Genomic DNA, 27,706 nt, shown 5'->3' with positions numbered 1-27,706 from the left:
ATATAAAGTATAATTCACGCGATAGTTTTATAAGTAATAAAATATTGCCTATATTATAGCCTGTACATCATTTTGTTCTATTGTCAATAGTTTTTGCAGCGCACGCAAAAATAGGTTTTCGATTTTACACCTTGTGTTACAAAATAGCAATTTTATTACGGATCCCTAATTTTGAAAAAAAAAACATAGCCTATAGCCTTCCTTGATAAATGGACTACCCAACACTGAAAGAATCATTCAAATCGGACCAGTAGTACCAGAAATTAGCGCGTTCAAACAAACAAACACTGCAGCTTTATAATATTAGTATAGAAGTATAGATAAGAGTGTTACACACAGGATTACATCGGTGTCGCTTAGGTATTAGGTATAGGTACATGACAAATTTGACGATAATTTTTTATATAATATTATGTTCTAAACGAATATGTATTACTAGATATATAAAGTTCAGTTCGTCTTACAAAAGACTACACTTAGTTTAAATTAAGGCTGTGTTGTGTTCCTACAAAGTCTCCTTCGCGGAAGTTTCTACCTCGTTCTATGGAATAAGCTTCTTTATTTCAGGCAGAATTCTCCATATATTGTTAGTATTAACTTATTATAGGATTAGTAATATTACAAGGATTTATTTTTAGATTTAAGAATAATATTCTATTTTCTATTAATAATATTATGTACATTATTTGAGGTTAATTAAGTTAAGGCTAATTGAAAAAATATTTTTCCTCAGAATAGCATAAAAATCATCTACTCTGTGTAAGGCAAACATATGAGATGCACTACAAAAACGTGGTAATCCCATGAACACCCTAAAAGCATTATTATATTGCAGTCTAAAAATGTTCATAGTAGGTACTACATTTAAGCTCATTGATTCTCTTCTTAGTTTCATAATATTTAATCACAGTGAACAGCCTATATGTTTAAACTTTTACATTACTAAAACAAAAACATTTCATAATAACAAAAAATACGGATTATAAGACAATATCATTCACGGAATTGGATATTTATGAAAATATAACACAAGCGGAATATTATCCAAATCACGTAGTTGTTTCGCAAGCACCTCGGGGCTCGGGATAAACAAATAAAAATATCGGAATGGAAATGAGAGGAAATCTATAGCCTGCGGGTTATTGTATAAACAAGTGTTTTCGCCATTTGTTGGGTTTTTACCGGAGAAAACGTTCTAAATCTCATGTTTATTGCAGAGAGACGGACCCTCATATAGAAGGTAATCGCACACCAAATTATTTTTATTCTGGACATACTAACAATAGCTTATTTGTAGGTATAGATGTCTGCCTGGCGACTACGTAGTCGCTGAGTGATACACCCTGCCCTTGACAATGTCGTGCCGCTGAGGATTCTTGAAAAACACTCAATCCTGAGTGGAATTGTAATTGCGCTCGTCACCTTGAGACATATGATGTTGTCATTAGTCGAGTAATTTCACTAGCTACGGCACTAGATAATTTACGTTATAGCCTGGCCAAATTAGCCCAAAATATAGGGGTGCCTTTGCAGAAAATCACAAGAAACTAAAAATTTACAGGCACTTAAGGTATGACCATTGTTCTGAAATCCCAAAAAGTGCCCATTCATCCAGTCTGGGCCAAAAACTTCATTCATCGTCAAAACGGTCGCAATAATGCGGCTTTTGGATTTTTTGACCAAATAGTTTTACGATAAAAAATACCTCACCAGTAAAACGAACGTGGAGTATATCTACGGGGGAACCACGTGAAGAACGTACGCGCCTCGTACACTACCTCATAGATGTCGTGGAAAGGTGTGCAGAATGCAGAATACAGCTCGAGCTAACTTTCGAAAGGCTTTTTCTAAGAAATGGTAAATCTTAGAGAAAAAAGGACAATTTTAGTAGATGATCATAGTATCTGATCATCTACAATTTAGGTCCGAGTTATTTTAATCGTAAAAAATTAAAACGAAAAATGTTTTGCGACGTTTGACCTGGAATAAAATATTTTGCAAGCACGGGATTAATGATGCCATTCAGCATTTCATAAGGATTTTTTGCAAATATGCACGGGTCAATGTCTTTTTTGATCGGGTTATTACTGCTTCACGAAAAAAAAGAGCGCCTAGCCGGCATTTTGTGCAATGAACCCAAATATCATCATCATCATCAGCCGGAAGACGTCCACTGCTAGACAAAATTCTCCCCCAAAGATTTCTACGAAGATCGGTGCTGCCCTGCTCTCATCCAACGTATTCCGGCGATCATGAACAGACCATCGGTCCATGTTGTGGTGGGCCTACCTAAACTGCGTCTTTCGGTACGTGATCACCATTCGAGGACTTTACTGCCCCAACGGCTATCTGTCCGTCGAACTATGTGTCCTGCCACTGCCACTTCAGTTTCGCAATCATTTGGACTAGGTCGGTAACTTTGGTTCTCCTACGGATCTCCTCATTTGCCATTCGATCTGGCAGGGAAACTCCGAGCATAGCCCTCTCCATTGCCCTCTGAGCGACCATGAGCTTTCTCATATGGCCCATAGTTAGCGACCACGTCTGCGTACCGTAAGTCATCACTGGCAACACAAACTGGTTGAAAACCTTCGTCTTCAGACACTGTGGTATTTGTTTCTTAATATAACCGGATCGCTATAGCCGAGTCACACGCAAACAAACAAGCAATTCATACTAACTGGTCATCATTTCCAAAAAGACGATAAAATTAAAGTGTTCTATTTTCTTAAGTTAATTTTCAGCAGCTCTGATTTTTCTGTTTTATATATTTAAAACAAGTATTGTCGAAGTAATTACAGCCAAAATAATTAAAATCTAATAAGCAATCTCAAAAACTATTTGATTTTGCTCCAATGTTTACATCCATGAAACGAAACTCATTTACTTTATTGAGCTCTGAAATTAATGTTTATTTATTGAGTTCTTTAATATTTTCTCTCAATCAAAGTACTTCACTTATAATTGAGTAAGAATCTCCTTCGAATATTTGATTCAACTTTCAAATAACGAAATGTTCTATGCAAATCACTTTTTAATACTTTGCATTATCATTCTTCTCTTGGCTGTCTTAATTTACTATTCGCCTTAGCGTCATCTGCGTTAGGACAGTATTGAACTTTTTCGTGTTACTGGCATTGCATTGCAGAATTTTGATGGTTATTTTGGGAATTCGGTCTCATTTAATTCGGTGTAAGCCAAGATAGGTTTGTAATTACATATACAGAGTGTCCCAAAGTTATGGGACATGAAGGGAAAGTACCTTAATCGTTATTTTTAAAAGTTAGTAATTCTGCATTCAAAGATTTTTTAAATATTACTTGCCTCGTCTGGGAATCGAACCAACTTAAATGTAAAAAAACACCCCATATGAGAATTTAGTCAATTAAGTGGGTATTTTTTTGTAAATTAATTAATTAAATGCTCAAAATGTGCTATAAAACTATGCCATAAAGTATTTTAATTATGAGATGGGTACTTATTTACGAATAATCAATGCTATCTTTGGAATGATAATATCTCTACTTTTCGGACGTCGTCGTCAGCAGTAAATAACTTTCTTGAAATTTGACTCAAACATATTACATTGCTCCTTTCTTTTAAAATACTATGTTAATTAAGAAGAGTTATTAGTTTTTGGCTATTCTTTCGATTGGCACCATAAAAGAAGGGTTTTTTTACATTTAAGTCGGTTCGAGTCCCAGACGAGGCAAGTAATTTTTAGAAAATCTTTGAATGCAGAATTACTATCTTTTAAAAATAACATAAAGTCTTCTTTCAGTAAAATACCCTATCTACGATATTTAAGGTACTTTCCCTTCATGTCCCAAAACTTTGGGACGCCCTGTATAGTTATAGGTGAGATGTGCTTCAGTCGGACGTCCGACGTGAATAGGCGAGAGGCCACTCTCGCTTCTCGCCTCCTACATGAGGTCACCGATTCCAAAAATAACAATAATCGTTACTATAAACATATTAATTAATAAGATTGTATGAAAATACGTAATTATTTTCATACTTTTTTGTGCATATTCTTTGTTTTGGAATAGTGTTTTTGAAGTACGTTGTTTTCTTGTTAATTTTTTTTACCTTTTTCTTTGCTTTACACTGTCGAATAAAAGTATAGAAAAATACAATTTTCTTTCTTGTCAATTCGAAATAAACGTAAAATTCTCTACACAGAACAACACTACCCAGACTGTAAAATAAATCTCTTTGTAAAATAAATTTTGAATACGAATTCGAGGAACAGAAATACTGGCGAATACCAGTTATATATGTATATACTATTCCTAAAACGATGGAAGTATTTCACAACAATTCACATAAAGTTATCACTAAATACGTTAAATTTGCATGCGGAATACATTAAAACTTTCGTTTATGAGTTCTGTTGGGATAAATAATGGTATAGTAATTTAGGGGCATATTTTAGTTAATACCTACCCTATTTTGTGAGCGTTTATGCACAAATTATGCGTTAAGTTAATATTTTAAAAGTTAAGATCTAATTTTTATTATAATAATCCGTTACATTTGAAAGGTTACTCAAGATATTATATAATATTTGAATTATCTAATTTAATAATACCAATGGGAGGCTTCTTTGCACAGGTTGGCAGCTAGATTGTGGGTACCACTACGGCGTCTATTCTGCCGTGAAGCAGTAATGTGTACGCATTACTGTGTTTCGGTCTGAATGGCGCCGTGAAAGCTAGTGAAATTACTGGGCAAATGAGACTTAACATCTTATGTCTCAAGGTGACGAGCGCAATTGTAGTGCCACTCAGAATTTTTGGGTTTTTCAAGAATCCTGATCGGCAGGGCGTATCAATTACCATCAGCTGAACGTCCTGCTCGTCTCTTCCCTAATCTTCATAAAAAAATTATCTTATTTTCCATAGTTTAATTATTTATTTCTATCGTCCTTATTATGAAAGCAACTGGATCGAAAAATCGGCTTAAAATATTATTTTATAACATCATTGGTAAAAAGTAAATATAGTGAAAATAATAAAAATATCCAAAGATAGAATCGTATGAATCAAATTTTCTGTAAATTTAAAATGCATCGAACTTTTAAGTACCTACATGTTCGCAATACAGTCGACCAGCTGAGTGGGCGCGGGGTACACACCGGACAATCACCACATATATTTTTTTTAAATAAGGGACGAACAGGACGTTCAGCTGATGGCAATTGATACGCCCTGCCCATTACAATGCAGTGATGTGAAGTCTCATTCGCCCAGAAATTTCACTAGTTACGGCGCCCTTCAGACTTAAACACAATAATGTTTAAACATTACTGCTTCACGGCAGAAATAGGCGCCGTTGTGGTACCCATTATCTAGCCGGCATCCTGTGCAAAGAAAGGAGCCCACTGGTGAATCCTTCCAATCATAAACAATCGCAAATTTATTTTAGTTAGCCCGACGTTTTAAAGACCTTTCCTGATCTCATTTTCAGGTGTTTTAATAAAAAAAAAAACAAGATACACCACAGTTAAGAAGAAAAATTAGTCTATTACTTCTAAAAAAAATATCAATTATTTCATACTCGTTTGAACGAAATTCTTTATGGAGTTTAAGGGCAAATAAATATCGCAAAAATCCAATTATTTCTTGTCAGAAACAGTATGTGTAATGTGATAGATTACACACTGTTAACATTTTTAACTTTATGAGTAATGTTTTAATACTGATACTAATGTAAGCCAACCGCAACCAAAATTAATAATAGTTTAAAAAAAATCTAAAGAAATACGCTTTTATAGAAAATCCCACTTAAAAATAGAAAATAAATATTAATAAATTTTAATTAAAAATAATGTAAGAAAAATGTTTTTTTTTTTTTTGTAAAGAAAAGCGCGGTGTTATTAATATTTTATGTACAGATGAGTAGAAGGGTTATTTTGATAATATCCTGGAAAGGACCCCACGCTTGTTTTTACAATAAAATCATTTTTCTTACACTATTTATAATTCCAATTTATTAAGATTTGTTTTCTATTTTTACTGGGATTTTGTAAAAAAGCGTATTATTTTAGTTTAATTTTAAACTATTTTTTTTTCATTTTTTAGTTGAATTTTATCCGAAAATTTCATCTGAACCAGTCGTTAACTTATCCGAGAAATAGTTGATCGGCGCGCCTGGTCAATTTTTTCCCTTCTTGATCTTAAGGTGACACTCCGGGTCTCAGGAAAACAAAAAATTGCTAATCCTGATTATCCTAGTAAGGATAACGGATCAAACTGTTTAAAATATTGAATTGTCATCGGTCCTTAATAAGTGTGCCAAATTTGGAGTTACTCCGACGTTTGAAGGGAGTTAAAATCATGTTCAAAGAAACCGTTACAAACTAACATACGTATGAAGCTAATAAAACCAACAACACCAACAACAACTTTAAAGGCCAGCAACGCATTTCTTGACACACCTGTTGTTGCTTCACTTCTCCCCATCCCGTGAGCCTCTTGCTCATTTACCCCCTCTGATATAAAAAATAATAATAATAAAAGCCTATTTATATGAAGAAGACTAAAATCGTACTTTATGGTTTCATTCGTGCTCGGATTGATATATTAACAAGTTCGTCGAGCTTTATTGAACAATCAACAGCTATATATAGCACTTCTGTACGTAATTCCGATGAATTTATGTCCCCTAGGGGGTACTGTGCTTTCAGTATTCCACAGCGATGGCACGATTTATCGCCGCATTGAACGGTTTGGTGTTTCGTTTGGTTCTTAACGGTTGGAAATTAATTTTGATTAGAATGCCTTATCAGTTGATTGTTTTAAATTAATTGAAGAAGAAGAAGGGAAGCTAATTTAAATTAAGTCAGTTGGTTGAAGGAATTAAAGTGGTGGTTAAATCAGTTGGATCAAAAGAACACCAAAAGAACGACTTCTCAAAACTAAATGTTTTATTAAAATAGGCTCTGTCGTAAATGTACTTCTCCACACCTGAATATCTAAGTGATCAGACAGCCTGGGACTAGATTATGATTATTTTATAGCAATAGCAATGACAGTACAATATTGTAAATTTCGTTAAAAAGAGCGCAAAAAAAGAATGCTGGGAGAATTTCCTACGCCGCGTCTCTCAGAGCACCATTTGTTTCCGAAGCGGTAGTAGTGTCTAGTATATTAGAAATGACATCAAAAAGAATTGTATAGGAATAAATTTCGAGAAAAAAAATGTATTTTATGCTTTTTTTAACGTCCTAATATGATCTGAAGGATTGTATATGCATAAAAAATAGAAAAAAACAATAAAAAGGAAGTTTAAAAAAAGTTAAAAAGGAATAAAAAGCTTATCATAACAAATAAAAATTAGTCAAGTTGATATAGTTGAACATTTGAAGAAAACGATAGAAAACTTAATAATAGGCGCACTAGAATAGAACCAGAGAACAGCTCATCCGCTGCATCATTTTCCAACGAACCACTATGTCCCTTGATCCATTGCAGAGTTACCCGGTTATAAGAGGCAATCTGTTCAAGAGTTTGGTGACACTGTAGTACGAATAATAATTATAGGAACAAAAAACTATCAGTCACAAATGTAAGAAACCTTAAGCTGACACAATCAATATCGACGATTGGTACGCACTCGTAGTCTACCAAAAACCAAATTTTTATGAAATTATTCGATGAAAAATGTTTTTAATAAATTGACATTCGAATACTTACCAATTCAGTCAGCAAAGAGCGATAAAATATTTTACAATTCACTGATGAAAAATATTTGTTGAACGGAAGAGCACTTTTTATTAAAAGTGCTGCGTATTTTATATTTTTGGTTATAAATATCGAGAGTCGTTACTCTCAAAGTGGCTTCAACGAAAGTATTTGTGTGTTAAAAATATTTCAATAATTTAGACAATTAAAAATAGAAACATTATGTATTGATATTTTGGACTCATAGTTCTTATGCACTCTCGTACTTAATTACATTTATTACACTGTTGCTAAAGGTTATATATAAAGGATTTTTTTTTAAATTAAATATTATAAAACGAGTTGAAATGGTCTGAAAGAAGATGTTGTGACAAGGACTGGAGAAAGGAATGCAATCAAATACAAAAGGCAACTAGTTTTTTGGGCAAGTGGGTCGCGGGCGACCTCGTAGAACATTCGTCGACCAAATTGGGGACGTTTTGAGAAAAGGAAAGGTCCGAAGCACCCGTAACCGTCGAGCATGTATGAAAAGAGTTATGAATGTTGAGGAAGCGCGTGAGGTTTGTAAGGATAGAAGCAAGTGGCATTCTAGCATTCTATTGTCTCTGCCTAACCCGACGGGAACAAGTCGTGAGTATGTGTGTGTGTATAATATATATTCCTATAACACTGGAATCTACATTGAATTATTTTTTTTTCTTTTAATCTCACATTCAACAAATTAATCATTCGAGTTACAAAAATACATTACTTCTTAACTTATTGTTTTACTTTAAGATTTCGTTTGTAATGCAGCAATGTATGTATACCAACTCATTTAACTCAGTGTATTATTTTAGGATAACTTAAAATTATATTTGTTATACTCCAAGTTTTAGACAACTGGTAATTAAGATAATTTTCGATAAATCTGATATTTTCTAGAGTATAATAGGTTTGATTCTTGTAAATTTCTGGCGTGTTATCAATAATTTGGTTTGCATCCAGATATTAAATGGCTATTTTACTTGAAAGTTATTTTTTTTGCCATAAAATATTTGTGTCGAGTTTGATTTGAGTGTATACACACTTTTAATGTGCAACATTTATTTATATTTTATGATACTTGGTGTATAGTTGGAAACATTGAGGTCACGTTGTAAGTTTTTTTTCAAATAGCGTTGCTGTAAAAATTTGGACTATGCTTGTCTCTGGATAAGGAAACACAATTCACATAATAATAGTAATAATTATCCTCCGAGTATTTATGTTAAATAAGCAGCCCTGTATGAATACAAAGTACCCTTTAAAGCAAATCAGATGTATGAACTGAGAGTTTCGTACCAACTATTGAAAATATAACAACGTCGGAAAAGCTTTTCCATAGGCAGAATAAAAGAACCTGCCTTACGAGAAATGTGGAATACCCTCAAATGCATATTTGAAACTTATGATTAAAGTTGCGTGTTTAAAAAGGCGACTCAATACGTAATTTATGATCAAGAGTATTGTTGTCACTGTCTTCATAACTGTTCTTAAAAAATAGAGCAATACCTCCATATCCTAAGAATTTCTCTCATTAAAACCCGGTAACACCAAGACATCAATCTTTGTGTTGGCAACATAGTTCCAATTCAAAACAATTGGGTTAAGAATTAATATTCTTAACTAATTCTTACTAATGTATGGTGCCAGGTACAGGTTTTGGAAAACAGCAGAAAAAATCCACAAATAATTTTCTATGAGTAACATCAGTAAGTAATATACTGAGTAAATTATACTCCATCCTAGGAACAAATAACACTAATACTAATTAGCAACAACACACTATAAGTATCGCCCTAACTATTCACTTAATCGCTCAGTTACTAAATCAATGAACCTTATATAATATATTTGTACAACTAAGAATAAATCCCAAGTGTTCTCGAACGATCTAGTCAATAACAAGAAAAAACAACACGTTTTGTAAACAAATCTGTTAACAGAAGCAGCTACGAAAAGCTTTAGAGCATTCAGCGTGACCTTCATTACAATTGTGACGAATGTACTTGCAGTCTTATTACTAATGTAATAAGATTGCTTGTTTTGTGACAACAATTATATTATTATTTTTATCACTCTTGAATTATCTTACTTACTTAAACTTCTAACTCAATTACAAACAATTGCACAGCGCTTAATATTCGACGTCTGTCTCCGACTAGACGCTCGATCAGAATGCCCCCACATTTTCAAAAGAATCTAATATATACCTACCTTCATTTCGTTCTTGATAGACTACCCACATAACGGTAAATACACTTGATTTAACTGACTCATTTGTAAAACAATAATAAATAATCTTAAATTCAGTATTATTATTTAAAAACAAACTGAAATCTTTTCTATTAGAGAAACAAAAGTGTTCAGAGGCATAACATCAAAAATAAAAAGCATAAATAAATAAACAAAAAAATTAAAATATGTCCTATTTAATAAAATAAAATAATCTTTTTGAAATTGCTTTCCAATTCAATCTTTTTAGTTTCTTTTCTTTTTCTACTATTTTTGGATGGTCACTTTTAAGACCTATAACAAAAGGAATCGTGTCGTCTACAGCTACTGTACTACCTACTACTACTATAGGTACTACCGAGTGAGTATCCTTTTCATGACGCCGAATTTTTTATTTGTTAATTTTACTATGTATATATGTTTTGTGATGTCATGAATAAATGCATACTTTACTTTACTCATTACAAAATATTCTCAACACTTACCTGTAGATACTTTATCCTGGTAATATTTTCTTCGGTGACAGTGAGCGCGCGTCGTTCCCCCAACTTGTAAGTATCATCATAATAAATATACTCTGTAAACGTTAGCCCACTGGTCGTGTACTGCTGGGTAAAGTATATCGATATAGTCCCGTTTACGATATCGTGTTCGATAATCCATCTGCATTTTATTGGTACGGGGAAAGGGTTGGGGAAGTTTGGCGTCTGTATTGTTCCCACAGGCCCCTTGAGGCGGCCCCCGCATATCTGGTCCTCTTTGTAGCCCTCCTGACAATTGATGACTTTTAGCGTAAAGGCGATGAGAGCAAAACTTGTCAAGAGGCTCGTGTACCTGAAACAAATGGATTGATTAATTGAGGTGCGAAGTTATAATCTTTACTGAAAATATATTATTAAAGCCAGAGTTTTATTAAAGTGCCTCAAATTTTTTCGCCCATCTATCGCATGTCGCATTACAATCAGGCGCGGTACTCCGCGATTGTAGTAGGGGTGAAGTAGTATCATTTATTTCAACTACTGTTTTCAGGTCAGTTTGGCCGCGCGGTCTAAGGCGACAGATTTAAGTTCTGGTTCCCGAGAGGGAGAGTAGGTTCGAACCCCACACCCCTGATCAAGGTTTTTTATCACATTATATTTAAATTTTAATAAAGAAGAAAAGCATTCGTATTTTTCCTTTTTTTTTAATATTTTTAAACAACATTTTATTCAATGTTTTTTTCGAAATATCGTTTTTGGTAATATTTTTTTTTATTATTTCTTTGAAATATTTGTTTTTAAACTTTATCCGTTGAAGTTTCACTTCTACTATGTGTCCCAGCACACATTTCGATTTTTTTTGTACCTAATTGTTACGTCAATATATAACCTTTCGAATCGTCAATATATAGTCAAACTAGGGTATAAAATTAAATAAGTGTTACATGAATACCTGAATTTATAAAAATATATATAATATTTGAGTATAATTTTCTATATATTTGAGCTGAACTTGGCCAGGAAAATGCTTAACTGGAAGCCATGGGAACCCTTAGTTTCCAAGCCACCCAAAAGCCAATGGGACTGGCCTCCATCTAGGGCTTAAAGTTTTCATGATAATTAAGTCTCTTGTAGTGTTATTGTTTTCAGTTAAAATTAAAATTAAAAAAAAAATATATACATGTACACACACTTCGTCGCGTTTAATTTCGTTCGCAAGAGCCTAAAGTAAGCATGAAAATTCATTAATGATATTTTAATTGATTAATCAAAACTAAAATAATATTAATCAAATATCATAAAAAGTATAATAACGCATAATAGTTTTATACATACAATCTTAATATATATAAATTACGTGACACGTTGTTTGTCCGCGATGGACTCCTAAACTAATGAACGGATTTTAACGGGGATTACTTCATGGAGTGCAGTTTAGTCCAACTTGAGAGATAGGATACTTTTAATTTCGTTTTGGGACTCATAATTATTTTTATTCCAATAATATTTGTTTTGTATAGACATATTTTCTATGAGAGAATTTAGTGACGCACGGTTTGACAGTTCTGCTGTGAAACAATGTCATTATATCAACAAGGTTTCGTAACGTATACGAAATAATTCTTGATGTTTTGAATTATTATTGGCAAATTCCTATAAAACAGTTTTTTTTTTATTATCTACAGAACATCGTCTGTCGGGTCAGCTAGTATTATATATAAAAACAATTTTGCTATCCATAGCAACATTTACCTTCGTTTCCCCTCTCTCGTGAGATGATCCGGAATTAACACAATACTTTACATACTGTTCAAGGCCTAGTGTTTATAAAATTATATCATATATACCACAGTAGGCTCCTTTGCACAAGAAGCCGGCTAGATTATGGGTACCACAACCGCGCCTATTTCTGCCGTGAAGCAGTAATGTGTAAACTTAACTGTGTTTTGGTCTGAAGGGCGCCCTAGCTAGTGAAATTTCTGAGCAAATGAGACTTAACATCTTATGTCTCAAGGTGACGAGCGCAATTGTAGTGCCGCTCAGAATTTTCGGGCTTTTAAACAATCTTGAGCGGCACTGCATTGTAATGAGCAGGCCGTATCCATTACCATCTCATCTCGCCCCGTATTTTCATAAAAATAAAAATAATACATAAAGTATGGATAATAAATGTATACAAAATTATGAGAAAGGAATTAATTACAGTATTATTATTATTATGCAAGAAATTTTCTGAGTTTAAATCAATTTTCACATCCAAAAAACAAACCACTTCATAATATTACGCTAACTAACTCCTGACCCAAAGATATATTATATATTATGTGAGTGTTAATAATGCTTAACTCAAAATTAACGATGCGGAAAACTGAACTGGAAACTCGACTTGTGTTCCACCAACTTCTAATAACTAACTAATTAGCACAATTTAGTTCCGAACGAAGTTTTTACAACAAAATTAATCCAAACGAATAAATGCTTTTGTTTAATTATACTATGAAATATGATTTTGAACAAACAAGTTACCAATTAGGTACAATCATTTATATGATGCATATGAATGTTTGTTTCCGAGTCATGGATGTTTATATGTATTTATGTATGTTTAAAAGATGGTTAGTATATTGTATGAAATATATCGCTGTCTTGTACCCATAGTACAGGCTATTCCTAGTTTGGGGCAAGATAATTTGTGTAAATGTGTGTCAATATTACATTAAATATATTACTTTACAAGGTTCATCAAATTGGGCTTATGGAAATGGAATTTGGAATCCATAAATTTTCTATTGGTGAACCTACGAAAATATCCGAATATTTTCATTTATTGTCATTAGACTAAGTATAAACGTACATGAATTAAGATTGAGTTTAAGTTAATACTTTATAATATAGTTATTATGTTTTATTTATAACTACCACTGATCGTATCGACATGAAACTACCACCATTCGATGCGAAATTTATCCTAGACGGTTCATGGCTACTTATTTTATTATTGTATTTGTAATAAGATGAAAAAAAAATTCCCGCTTGCCTCGACCAGCGAGCGAGGGAACGGCTAGCTTATTATGAAAAAAAAAACCGCCAACAATACTAAACGCCACTAATATAAATATAAATTGTGAATAAAATATCAATAATAACGTTCACATGGTACGTAATGCATCAGTTATAGGCGAAACAAACAAGTTTTTCATTAAGGGCCGTTCCCAATATTCAGTCTATCTCTTACTTGAGATAAAAATCGTAACTATCGTTGACTTTTCTGTTCCAATAATTTTATCGACGGTAACTCACCTTATCCATACACGCTGTCTGCCAATGAATAGCTTACCAGCGATAGAAGTTTGTATGGGAATTGCAATTCACGCATCCCAATTAAAGGCGATAAAAATGACTTATCGGGTATATTGGGACAGCTTCAGATTATTGACAGCTAACTACTGACAATAGAAGGTAGTTATTTATCTCTATCCGTTGATAGTATATTGGGAAATAAAGAGTATATTTCTATAAAGTAATATGTTTTAACACAAAATATAGATGAAGGTTATAATACCCTCTAAAGAACTTGCTATATATATTTCTTTATATCATGATATGATATGTACCATGTGTTATTAATTAATAGTATTGTAGTAAAGTTATTCCAAATTTAAAACTCGTACTTTTGCCACTACATAATTATATGACAGGGAGAAGTAATGTTAAACTTGGAGTAACTTTTCATTGCGTTTATTAATTATACAGAAATGATTTATTAAAATTTTTACTTACAATTTTACAAGCACCATGGCGGCCAACTAACAGCTAACAAAATTCTTTCATACAATTTTTATTCAGACACGTTTAAACATCATATCTGAAATCTATTAAATTTATTACAAGTAAGAAAGAGTACATCAGAACTTCATACTCAAACAATACACTAAATAAAAACTTTATCACGAACACTGCTTTTATTTCAGCACAACACGTGTATTTACTAATTACTGACGAAATCGTAAGCAGCTGTCAACGTCATAAAAGATATTCAGTTTCTGTCAAATTATTATCCGATATGCGGGTAGGTACTAAATGTAAATATTGTATTTTAGTATAATGGCGTTTCGACACGTACATTATTAATATTTTGTCATGAATAATTCATTTATTCGTTGGTACATGAAAATTTTAATGAATGCCGCATAATACGAGACTTTGCTTTGAGTATGACAATGCAAAAATTGCTTCGACATGTATTCTTTATGTTCTTAATTAACACTATAAAACGTTATTTAAGGCACCTTGTATCGGGAAATGATCATCATTTAAGGCCGAATGCTCTGCAATGGGTTTGCTGGGAGATTATATGTAAGGGACTGATATGTAATCTCCAATCCGAACGTTTGAAAATTTTATAAAACGTAGCATAGCATAATAAAAATTGAAAACAAAATTTTATGAACGACGACCTGTATAGCCGAGTGGTTAGCGACCTACCTACTAAGCTAGAGGTCCCGGGTTCGAATCCCGGTAGGTGCAAGCATTTATATGATGAATATGGATGTTTATTTCCGAGTCATGGATGTTTAAATGTATTGATGTATGTTTATATAATTTATGTATGTTTAAGTAAGTATATTATTATTATATTATATTATTATTATATGCGGGACTAGAACCCACGACCTCCCTCGTTCCGTGCGAGTGCTCTTCCAACTGAGCTAACCGTTCGACTGACGTATCGTCATAAAATCTTGTATGCTTTGTTCAACTCTCAGGTTGGCTTCATCTACAGGATCTACTTTACAGTTGATAATAATTATATTAAAATATGATAAAAAGTTTTATGCGCTTGTTTCTACCGGTGGGAAAAAAGGTGGCCGTTTTGGCCTTAGGTTATTAGGTATATTTAGAGTTAAATCACCAAAGCATTAAATAAAGTCAAAGTCAAATAAACTTTATTCAATTAGGCTTACACTAAGCTCTTTTGAACTGCATTGCCAATATTTCTTTTAAATTACTGAATTTACCATAATGTTCGTAAATAGTTAAGCTCGTGAGAGGTACATTTAAGTAACTCAACAGCCACTCTTTTCAAAACAGAGTATTTTACAATGGCTGTAATATACACAACAAATAAGTGTGTAAGGTGCTGCATCCAATATATGAGTCGTGTTCAAATAATATAAACTATTTCATAAAAAGTAATAAATAATAAACTGTATAAATATAAATTATCGTATATAGGCTGCATCAGTCTTTAGAGCTTGACTTCATTGTTTGTGTAAGGATACTTCGTGAACATGATGGTCGTGATTACTGTCACAATTAGGAATTGCACACAACAACTGTAACAGATCGACCGGGCACCACAAGCAGCACCCGTTCACGAGTTGACGCATGGATCAGCCACAAATGGATGTAATTCCAGAAAAACGTTCCAAACCATAATCATGTCAAAATTGAGTTAATAACACAAAACTGGTCACGTGATTCATATTAACGGTCTCACAAAACCATTTTTGTGAGACGGTCTCACAAAACCATTTTTGTGAGACCGTTAATCAGCCCTAAAGTCACTCTTTAAATTACATCATGACTTAGTAGCCCAACCCACATGTATGGAATACACTAATATTTATTAAACTCTAAACACGAATTCCTGAAAATGTGAAGTTTGTGGCTTGGAACGTTTTTCAGAAACTACTACAACGACAGAATGAGATTTTTCGTCAAGTCTTACTATTAAGGCACATGAAATAAATAAAAATTTAACAAAAAAACAACCGACTTCAAAAACACTATTCCAAAATAAATGCACTAAAAAGTATAAAAATAATTGCGTATTTTTATACAATCTAATTCTAGTTACGATTATTGTAATTTTTAGAATCGTCCTTCCGCCGCGACCCGCTCTCGCCTCTCACCTCCTGACGACTCAAGCACATCTCACCTGTAACTATGTATGTAGTTACAAACCTATCTTAGATGACACCGACTCAAAAGTAAATATATTCGATTATGTAATATGACAGTAGTTAACTCACTTGACGTAGGCTCGTCTATGTTAAAGTGGAGTGCTATCACAACATAACTCTGTTACTGTACAAACATATCCGCATTAACAAGGCATCGGAAATTGTTTACACAAGCAATATAGCTTGTTGAGCATAATATAGCACTTCTGACGAGATTTATGATACACTCGTATGATTAATATATTAATTTACTAATAATTCAACAGCTGCGAGATCGAATCAGACATGAGGAGATCCGTAGGAGAACCAAAGTTCCGACATAGTCCAAATGATTGCGAAACTGAAGTGGCACTGGGCAGGGCAAATAGTTCGACGGACAGATGGCCGTTGGGGCAGTAAAGTCCTCGAATGACGACCACGTACCGTAAGACGCAGTGTAGGTAGGCCCCCACAAGATGGACCGACGATCTGGTCAAGATCACTGGAATACGTTAGATGAGGGCAGCGCAGGACCGATCGTCGTGGAAATATTTGGGGGAGGCCTTTGTCCAGCAGTGGACGCCTTTCGGCTGATGATGATGATGAATCCAACAGCTTTATATTACATAGTATTTTCTTTGATTAACGCAAATGTTATAGGATACGTGAAGCCATTGATTTAAAATTATCTAACACCTGGGATCCAATAATCTCTAAATTAAAACCCACAACTACACATAACAGTTGAAGGATGCCGGCTAGATTATGGATACCACAACGGCACTTTTTTCTGCCGTGAAGCAGTAATGTGTAAGCATTACTGTGTTTCGGTCTGAAGGGGGCTATAGCTAGTGAAATTACTGGGCAAACGAGACTTGACATCTTATGTCTCAAGGTGACTGCGCAGTTGAAGTGAATAAGTTTTTCAATAATCTTGAGCGCGCTGCATTGTAATGGGCAGGGCGTATCAATTACCATTAACTGAACGTCTTGTCCCTTATAAAAAATTTCAAAAAAGAAAAGGACACTGGCAGTAAATTGTGCCAAAAACCATCTGTCTATAGCAAATACCACCTCCGAAGCACTAAATGGCGCTAAAGTTTATAATGACAACTATGACAAACACTATCGTTGACTCATTCCATCTGCAGTCCCCCTGTAAACGAGATCTGTAGAGAACTATAGTAAAAATAAAAATGTAACTTTTACGCAAAAATATAATGTAAATCACAGTGACGATTACACGCGTTTTAATTCTTTATAAGTGTTTTATTTAAATTTTTATAACATTACAATAGAATTATAAATAACTTTACAAATATAAATAAATAATAAATAAATTTCGTTTATTTCAAAGATTACATATACATTTTTTAGTGGTTGAGTCTTCCCAGTAAGTTGTCTTATGACACTTGTATTGGGAATATCTCGCAACTTCCTCAGCAGATACTTTTTATTTAGTAAACAATATAGAAATAAACAGAAATGATTAAAAACTAAATTTTACAAAATATGCACATTTAGGATTAAGAATAGTAATTACAAAACTTTATTAGGAATACATCTTTTATTTTATATTAGTATTATTACGTACGTTAATAATAATAGTATTTAAGAGATGTGTGTGTGAGTGTGTGGGTGATTGAGTGTTTTCGTGTTCATGTTGCCCAATGTTATTTTTGTGTATTGAGATTTCGTGTAAAAAGCGTTGCTTAAACATTGCAAAAAAACCAGGGCCTAGATTATAATGATTTTATATCAATACTAGTTTATAGAAAGTACAATATTGTATAATTGATTAAAAAGAGCGAAAAATAATAATGTTGGGAGACTTTCTTGCGCCCGCTTATTCTCTGTCAGAGCGCCATTTGTTTCCGAAGCGGTAGTAGTGTCTGGTATATTAGAAATGACATCAAAAAGAATCCTAAAGGAATCAATTTTGAGAAAATAAATGAATTTTATGCCTTTTAGTTGAAGCAGTGATCAATTCTTAATCTATTCATGATATTATTTTACATAAAACGTCACATATTGTCAACCTGTATATTGTACAAACAAACAAACAAACAAACAATCAACCACATCTTTACCCTTTATATAATTAGTATAGATTTGTTCTCAAACATTCGAATTCAAATTCAAATATTTTTTTCAAAATAGAATGTGAAATCACTTATTGAAAGTCAAAAAACTACCACCCATTCCAAAATGAATGCCTCAAGCCTGAGAAGAATGGGCGCAACAAACTCAGCGGGTTTTTTTATTTTTTTTATTTAATATCCACACAACCAAGCTAACAAGACTAGCCTTAGGTATTGTTGATTTTATCAAAGGTAGTATTTACGAGTAGTTTTATCAGTCGTTGGAAATTAATGTTCTGTTTAGGATTAGCTTACGTACGGAGAAACTTTAGGGGCATGCCAACAATTTATCATTTTAATACGAAAATACTTCCTAACACAAATTCTAATATCTTATCTTTAAAATCCCGGTAAATAAGAGGAATTGGTTTACGAAGAGTATTTTATTCTACTATATTGAAGGATTGGCGAATAGGCTTAATTCTGCAGCATATGCGATTAAGAAAATTAGACGGTTAACTGAGATAGATACGGCGAGATTAGTATACTTTAGTTATTTTCATAGTAATATGTCCAATGGTATATTGTTATGGGGCAGTGCGGCCGATATTAATACCATCTTTGTGCTGCAGAAGAGGGCTGTTTGCGCGATTTATAACCTAGGTCCTAGAGAATCATTAAGAGAAAAATTTAAAGAAATAAACATTTTGACTGTTGCTTCTCAATACATTTTTGATAATGTTCTGTATGTTCATAAGCACATTGAGGAATTCTCTAGAAACTGTGACATTCATAATGTTAACACGAGGAACAAACATAAACTTGTTATGCCTACTACTCGGTTGGGTCGAGTTAGTAAGTCATTTGTTAGGCGATGTTTATGCTTCTACAATATGATTCCAGAAAATGTACAAAACAAATGTGTTACGAAATTTAAAAGAATTATTAAAAAACGTTTGTGTGGGAAAGGTTATTATAGCATAAACGATTTTCTTAATGACACTACGGACTGGGAATAAAGCGAACATCCTCAGGCTCTTTAATTATAAATGTTTATTGTACGATATCACATTGTTATCCATATTTTATATAAAAAAAAATGCCCGCTGAGTTTCTTGCGCCCATTCTTCTCAGGTCTGAGGCAGTCTCTTTTGAATGGGTGGTAGTTTTTAACGTTCAATAAGTGTTTTTAAATCCTATTTTAAATAAAAATATTTGAATTTGAATTTATACTTTATAAATAAGAAGAGGGATCAGAGAGGACTAATTTTTCGACATTACATAAAAAATTTAACAAAAAAACAACTGACGTCGAAAACCCTATTCCAAAACAATAGATAAAATATGCACTAAAAAGTATAAAAATAATTGCGTATTTTTATAAAATGTAATTAATTAATCTAATTCTAATTATATTATTATTTTTGAAGTATGAACTGACTCCAAAAATAATAGAAAGGAACTGACATAACTTGGACATTAGAAGGAGCCAGAGTGTCATGAGTGAAAATTACGGACGTAAGTAATAATTTTGATTATATAAAAACAATGTGAAACGTAATAAATAATAATGTATGCCAAATTGTACAAGCTTTTATAAGGTTTATATCTTTTGTTCAATAGTTAAGGGTATTTTTTGATTGCATCTCTATTTACAATTTAATCAAACGAAGTGTCTCCACTAATTAACTACTGCTTTAGATAATTTTTACGTCTAGATTTTTTTAAGAAGGGAAAAGACGAGCAGGACGTTCAGCTGATGGTAATTAATACGCTCTGCCCATTACAATGCAGTGCCGCTCAGGATTCTTGAAAAACCTCAAAAATTCTGAATGGCACTACAACTGCGCTCGTCACCTTGAGACATAAGATGTTAAGTCTCATTTGCCCAGTAATTTCACTTGCTACGGCGCCCTTCAGACCAAAACACAGTAACATTACTGCTTCACGGCAGAAATAGGCGCCGTTGTGGTACCCATAATCTAGCCGGCATCCTGTGCAAAGGAGCCTCCCACTGGTAGATAGAGCCTTTTGCTGCTAGACAACCAATGAAAACAGGCCAGGTTTATTACTTTGGTGTGCGTGACAAGCTACGTCTTACACTCGTGATTTGTGTGTCACTTTGTGTTAGTGTGCGTGCATTTATCAAAATAAAGATTAACTGTAAACCTCAATTTTTTCGATGTTTTCACAGCTGTCATAGTATATCTAGACGTATTAATGATATAAGCCTAATGCGTACAATACAAATGACTTTGCTATTAATTAACTACTTGAATATCTTATATGATACTTGAATATCTAACATGTCCTACTGAAAAATTGTCTTCGATACTTACAATTTACTACACTACAAATTAATATTTTCAAACATTTATTTCGAATATTGGACGGAAATTGTTTTCCGATTGTTTCCAATTCCAAAACAAACCTTTTCAAAGCGTACTCAAAAGTATTCGCCCGAGATATTGGATAAAACGGGCTATTAAAATATTCATGGAAAAATGAAAGAAAGAAATAGAGTATTTGTAAGTTAAAAGCAAGCTAAATGTTATTTCGCTTTGTGAATAGTGGAACAGTCGAGTCGTGTGACGGATTGATTGGAAGCAGGGTACTCTCGCTAGTCTGAATGTGTAAGGCTCGGTATTTACAATTTAAGGCGAAGAGTAAGCAGAAAACACGCAAACATGGTGTTTTTAGACAAGTTTTGTGATGAATGTATAACATTTCGAACTATAAACACTACTTAATCCTTTTACACATATCCTTAAGTCTTATTTGTAGGTTGCTAATGCTTGCTGTTGGTTATAGTTAACACTGCCGAGCCTTTTTAAACTACCACTTTTCTTTGAAGTTAAACAAGTTTTTTGGCATGGCGTGACGCATTTTTTTGGTACTTCTCTCAGAAAAGTGATTCTTATATAGCTTGAACTTTTTTGTGTAGGTTAATTTATTCATATTATTAGTGTATAACGAGGATTGTTAGCATATAAACTGTTTTTCCATGCAAGAAATTTGAAAATATTGGCTTTGTTACATAGATGGCGGGCCGGCAGCCGTGAACTTATATCGCTCAAGGCCGCTGGCATTTAGTGTCGCCTTAAAAGAATATTTTGTATAACTCATGCGGAAGAAGTAGTATCTTGGCGATCGCTGATGCGGTTGAAAAGGAGCCCTTTGCCCATTTTAAAATTACTCGTGAGTTTTATTTAATTTAAACTGTTGATTGAGTGCGAAAAGTTTACTTGTCGTACGCAAATTATACTTGGTATACGCAAATTTAGATAAAATTGCTAAAATAAATAAAATAATAACAAAAAAAAAACAATCGAAATCCGAAGAGCTGTATCACCTGATTCCTCCCGCTGAATTCCACCTTCGCATGACACGCCACAAGTTAGGTTATCATCCCCACCATCTGGATGTGTGTGTCCTCCACAGTGCGGTTGTCTTAAAGGCCGGCAACGCTCTTGTGATTCCTCTGGTGTTGCAAGAGAATGTGGGCGGCGGTGATCACTTAACACCAGGTGACCAGTACGCTCCTATTCCATAAAAATAAAACCAAAACTAAGTTTAGGTTAACGCGTCTGACAGTTTAATTTAATAAATGAAATTATTTTAAGTTACAAAAGTTTAAAAACGAATATGGAGTCGGAAATAATACATAAATCGTCGCATTTGTAATACAATAAACTACTTCCACATGCAAACATTCTCGACTCTTTTATTCTTGGTTTTTAACCCGAGACCAACATAATTTTCAAATAGGTATATAAATGAATAAATTAATTAATCAATAAAAAATAGGTATCGAAACAATCATTCCATACCGAAATCTGTTTACGTTTTGGTTTTGGGGTGCGTTCTGTGTATATACTGTACTAGCTGACCCGGCAAACGTTGTTTTGCCATATAAAGTATAATTCACGCGATAGTTTTATAAGTAATAAAATATTGCCTATATTATAGCCTGTACATCATTTTGTTCTATTGTCAATAGTTTTTGCAGCGCACGCAAAAATAGGTTTTCGATTTTACACCTTGTGTTACAAAATAGCAATTTTATTACGGATCCCTAATTTTGAAAAAAAAAAAACATAGCCTATAGCCTTCCTCGATAAATGGACTACCCAACACTGAAAGAATCATTCAAATCGGACCAGTAGTACCAGAGTTTAGCGCGTTCAAACAAACAAACAAACACTGCAGCTTTATAATATTAGTATAGATATAATCTGACGGTCTCGTGTAACGCTAGAAAATCTGACGCTAAGGTCGAGTAGACAGCCCGCGCGGTGGCGAGCGGCCCAAACGTCAAAACGCAAAAGACGAAATCGCCGAGAACGGAATCCTGATTGTTTCAAATATTATTTTTCTTTGAAAAATGTAAAATTTCTTCATACTGCTCTTTCTATTAGGTATTTGTTTTCCGCAAAATTATTTCTTTAACTTGATACTTGTTCTGATTTGGGTTCTTACATAGGTTAATAAATAGATGTGTATTACGTGAGACTAGATAGTTAGATACATAATAAATAGAAATAGATACGTTAATAAATAGAAATATAAATTAGAATAATACATAATACGTTTAGATTAAAAGTAAAAAAAAGCCCTATGCATTAACGTACCTAGTATCTACCAATTACAACACTCGCGTCAAGGAACTACTGCGGTTCGTAAAGGCGGCAGGGCTTGACGATGAGCTTTAGTATGAGTGGCGAACACAATAGTCCAATTCTGGACGCGGTGTTACTAGGAACCTTTTAGGACCAGGAAATAGCCACCCTCTTCAAATAATAATAATAATAATCTACCAATTGTTATAATATATTTGTTTTCCCATTTAGTTAACAGTGAGATTTAATGTAAACTCATATCAATTCCAGGCCGATTAAAAGGAATACCAGCGCTGTTAAGTATTATAATATCTACGTCAAGGTTCTTGCATGCCACATATACCTATATTAATGTAAAATAACGACATCGCAGCTGTTTTGGAAGGTTTGCTTTGATTAAGGTATTTATTTTTTCTATTTTTTATTTTGTCTTCATTAAAATGACTGGCACGGAGGATTTAAAAGAGTTAAAAGCAAAAAGGTCTCCTCTTTAAGGCAGGCTAACTTCTTTTGAAAAATATGTCGAGGATTTAAAAGTACTTCCTTCTATTACTAAACTTAAAATTCATGAGACAAAAACAAGATTTAAAAAATTGGAAACACTATTTGAGGAATATGATTTAATTCAAACCAGTATAGAATTTAAATATGATTGTTCAGAGAATCAGGTTGAGAGGGAGTCAAGCGAGAATAGGTTTTATAAATGTATAGCTGAGGCTGATATTTTAGAAGGTCACAATAACACTGTAGAGGTAGACACACACTGATTTTTGTGGTTTTTATCACCATTTTTAGTTTATGTTGTTTAAGAATATTTAAATCTAAAAAAGGCCAAATTGAATTTGGTTTAGTATGAAACGTGCAGTATTTTGACATAAGTTTGAAAGAGTAATTACAATATGGCGACGAAGTATAATCAGTTGCTTATAACGTACGATTCAGGAATCTCCGTTTTTTACAAGAATATAGCTGTCATCTCACAATCTGTTAAATGCTGCACGTTTTATACAATCGCATTTTCGAAATTTTTGAAGTGAAAACTTCTTTGTGTTTTAAAAGTCGATGAAAGGAACAAGCGAGACAGACACATAAATTCAAAAGATTTATCGTGGGAGAAAATGAGATAGGAAGCATTATACAGTTTTATTGTACCAGGCGATCATAGTTGAAGTAGAGATTGTATTATATATGACGCGAGTATACTTTAATTTATTCTGACGCCATGCGCACGACGTATTACTAAATAGACACCAGGAGAACATATATATACTAAAGATGCTAGTAAGCTTTAATAGAGGTTGAAATCATGTGTCATCCTAGCAACACGTACCAGGACTTCATATGCAGTTTAGAGTTTCATGCACAATGCAGGTTTCACTTCTGACATGTGTACTTTGTACGCACGCAATATTTTTTTAGAGTTTCGCTAGGCTGGTCTACAAATTAAAATTATAACCAAGCTATTACTAAGTTAACCTCTAACATAAATATTTTACTTGCTACTAACCATTTACAAGTCTGAAGCTAAGAGTCCTAATGATAATGATCACAGCACTATTTACCCTGGACTAAGCTATTTGTGTCAGTTAACTGCTAAATGTGTAACACAAGATGTAAAATTATCAGACATTTTCACGAGGCCCAAAACTTAACAGAGATAAGGCTAAACTATATAATGTTTGGTCGTAGTTTGCGTGCAAACAGAGATTGTTTGTTAAATCCTTCCTTATAATCGGTGAGGATTAGGGTCGTTGTGGTATTATTGTGGTAGATCAATGTTTCACTATATAAATAACCACCCGTGAAATTGACGGTATAGTTATCGTGGAATCTGACAAATGAAACATATTTTGCTCACAATTTAATTAATAAAGATTTAACGCAGAGCCGTAATTCGTTCTCCAAAAAAAAGTGAGCAGGTATTTTCCATTCGTATCTTTCCAGCCGTTTTGGTGATACTATTATGTAAGTTCTTGGGCATTTAGTAAAAAGCTGTTGTTTTACTGTTGAATATATACTTCATTTTCTATATATTATGTCTATCTATCTATATATATATACATATAATGAAAATGGTCTTTGTTTGAGGCTCTTTCACGCCTAAGCCACTTATCATGAAACTTCGATGCGAAATTTATCCTAGATGGTTTATGGCTACTTATTTTTAGAATTCCATCGTTCCTTCATTTTTATTATTGCTGTTTTTCTTTTGTGAACATTTTTCAAAGGAAAATAATAAAAATATCAATATGAATAAAAAATAATAATGATGGATAAAATTTAATTTATTTCCTTATAAAATTCGCCCAGTAAAGGGGGCGGGAACGGCTAGTACTAGATATAAATCTTAATATATATAAATTCATTGTCCTGATGTTTGTTTCCAGTGAACTCCTAAACTAATGATCGGATTTTAATGGGGAATACTTCATGGAGAGCAGTTTAGTCCAACTTGAAAGATAGGATAGTATCTATCTCGAAATGGAACCCATAATCATTTGTATTTCCAATATATGTTTTGTACGGACATATTTTCTGTGAGAGAATTTATTGACGCATAGTTCTGCTGTGAAACAATTTCATTATAACAACAGAGAGCATATTTTACGAAATTATCCTTGATGTTATGAAATATTATTGACAAATTCATAAGAAAATAGTATTTTATTTATTATGTACAGAACAACTAGCTGTAAGCTAGTACTTATAAATAAAATATCTGTATAGCTCAATATTAGACGTAACATTTATTTATTTAGTACCAGTGGGAGGCTCCTTTGCACATGATGCCGGCTAGATTATGAGTACAACAACTCCGCCTATATCTGCCGTGAAGCAGTAATGTGAAAGCATTACTGTGTTTCGGACTGAAGGGCGCCGTAGCTAGCGAAATTACTGGGAAAATGAGACTTAACACCTTATGTCTCAAGGTGACGAGCGCAATTGTAGTGCCGCCCAGAATTTTTGAGTTTTTCAAGAATCCTGAGCGGCACTGTCCATCAGCTGAGGGTCCTGCTCGTCTCGTCCCTTATTAACATAAAAAAAAAAAGTATATATTCTTAAGATGTTGCAACTGCTACAGTAATAAGTCTAGTTTTGAAATCTTCATCTTAAAACGGCTGTGGAAAATAATAGAATTGAAAAATAATAAAATGAAAACTCAGAATCTCGCCCTAAAAGCACTTGCTTACTACATGGCGTCTGCTTTTGACGTCATTCCTAAGACTGTAAAAGAAATGTCGAAACGGTATTCAAATTAAAACTCAAATATTTTTATTCAAAATAGAATGTGATATCACTTATTGAAAGTCAAAAACTACCCATTCCAAAAAGTATGCCTCAGACCTGAGAAGAAAGGGCGCAATAAACTCAGCGGGCTTCTTATTTTGTCATATAAATATGTTAACAAAGTTATATCGTCCAATTAAACTTATCATTTAATAGCCTGAGGGTGGTCGCTCCATTCCCAATCTGTGGTATCATTCAGAAAGTCAATTATGTTATAGTAATATTTACCACACAAACGTTTTTTAACAAATCTTATGAATTTCTTAATACATTTGTTTTGAAAAATTTTTGGGATTTGTTGTAAAAAAAAAAAAAAATTAAGTACTTTGCGGAAATCCATAATTATACAAATGATTTGAGTTTTCTTTAGTGTTAATTCCGCCAATATTTGTCTTTAAACAATTCGACACGTGTTTATAAAATGCTCGCAAAATACCTTTATCTATTTACAGTGTGTGTGGATGATGCAACTACTGTACTCAATACATTTTGTTCGTATTAATTTACATTTACTTTTTGACTTACTCGTGTAAGGAATTTACTATTTGACGAAGAAGTACTGCTTTGGAATAGCAAAACAAAAAAATGGAAGAGGAAGAGAACCGATTATATTTACAGGGGATCAGCTGATAGTATGTGATCACTCAACTCACACTCAAAAAATCACGGATCATTTTAAAGCACGCGCATTGTAGGAAAAAAAATTTGACTCTTTGGACATAATTCCAAAAAAACGTTCCAAACCACAATCATGTCGGAATTGAGTTAAGAACACAAAACTGGTCACGTGATTCATATTAATGGACCGACAAAAAGCCCTACTGTCACTCTTTAAATGAAATCATGACTTACTTTACTAGCCCAACCCACGTGTATGGAATACACTAATATTGATTAAACTTAAAACACGAATTCCTTAAAATGTGATGAATTTGGCTTGGAACGTTTTTCGGGAACTACGTCCAATTTTTTCCCAATTGCGCCGAAAGAAGTATTGTTGTTTCAATAATATTGAACTGTTGAAATTTGTATTTAATATTCTATAATCATTAGATGGTATTTATAATTATTTATTAAACTTCACCTATCATTAGATTATCATTATCAGTCGGAAGATGTCAACTGTCAGACAAACGTCTCCTAAATATCTCCACATCGATCGGTCCTGCGCTGCCCTCATCCAACGTATTCCGGCGATATTGACCAGATCGTCGGTCCATCTTTTGCAGGATCTACCAACACTGCGTCTTCCAGTACGTGGATGCCATTCGAGGGCATTTATATTATATTGTAATCTAAATTGAATACACGAATAAAACTGAAAACAAAATATTATGAACGATGCGGGACTCG

The 27,706-nt window shown here is 33.3% G+C and overlaps 1 protein-coding gene across 1 annotated transcript in view; it reads right to left on the bottom strand.

Annotated features, from left to right (window-relative positions):
* The window catches only part of LOC126964887 (uncharacterized), a 389,045-nt gene that overhangs the window by 101,511 nt on the left and 259,828 nt on the right, over positions 1–27,706 (bottom strand). Inside the window, exon 5 of the mRNA XM_050808203.1 lies at positions 10,427–10,775. Coding sequence (XP_050664160.1) covers positions 10,427–10,775 — 349 coding nt within the window. The remainder of the gene's footprint in view (positions 1–10,426; positions 10,776–27,706) is intronic.

This window comes from Leptidea sinapis, chromosome 6, assembly GCF_905404315.1.
Source record: "Leptidea sinapis chromosome 6, ilLepSina1.1, whole genome shotgun sequence".
In the NCBI taxonomy this organism is placed as follows: domain Eukaryota; kingdom Metazoa; phylum Arthropoda; class Insecta; order Lepidoptera; family Pieridae; genus Leptidea; species Leptidea sinapis.
Note: the sequence above shows the minus strand (reverse complement) of the source record. Positions and strands in the feature narration are given on the sequence as shown.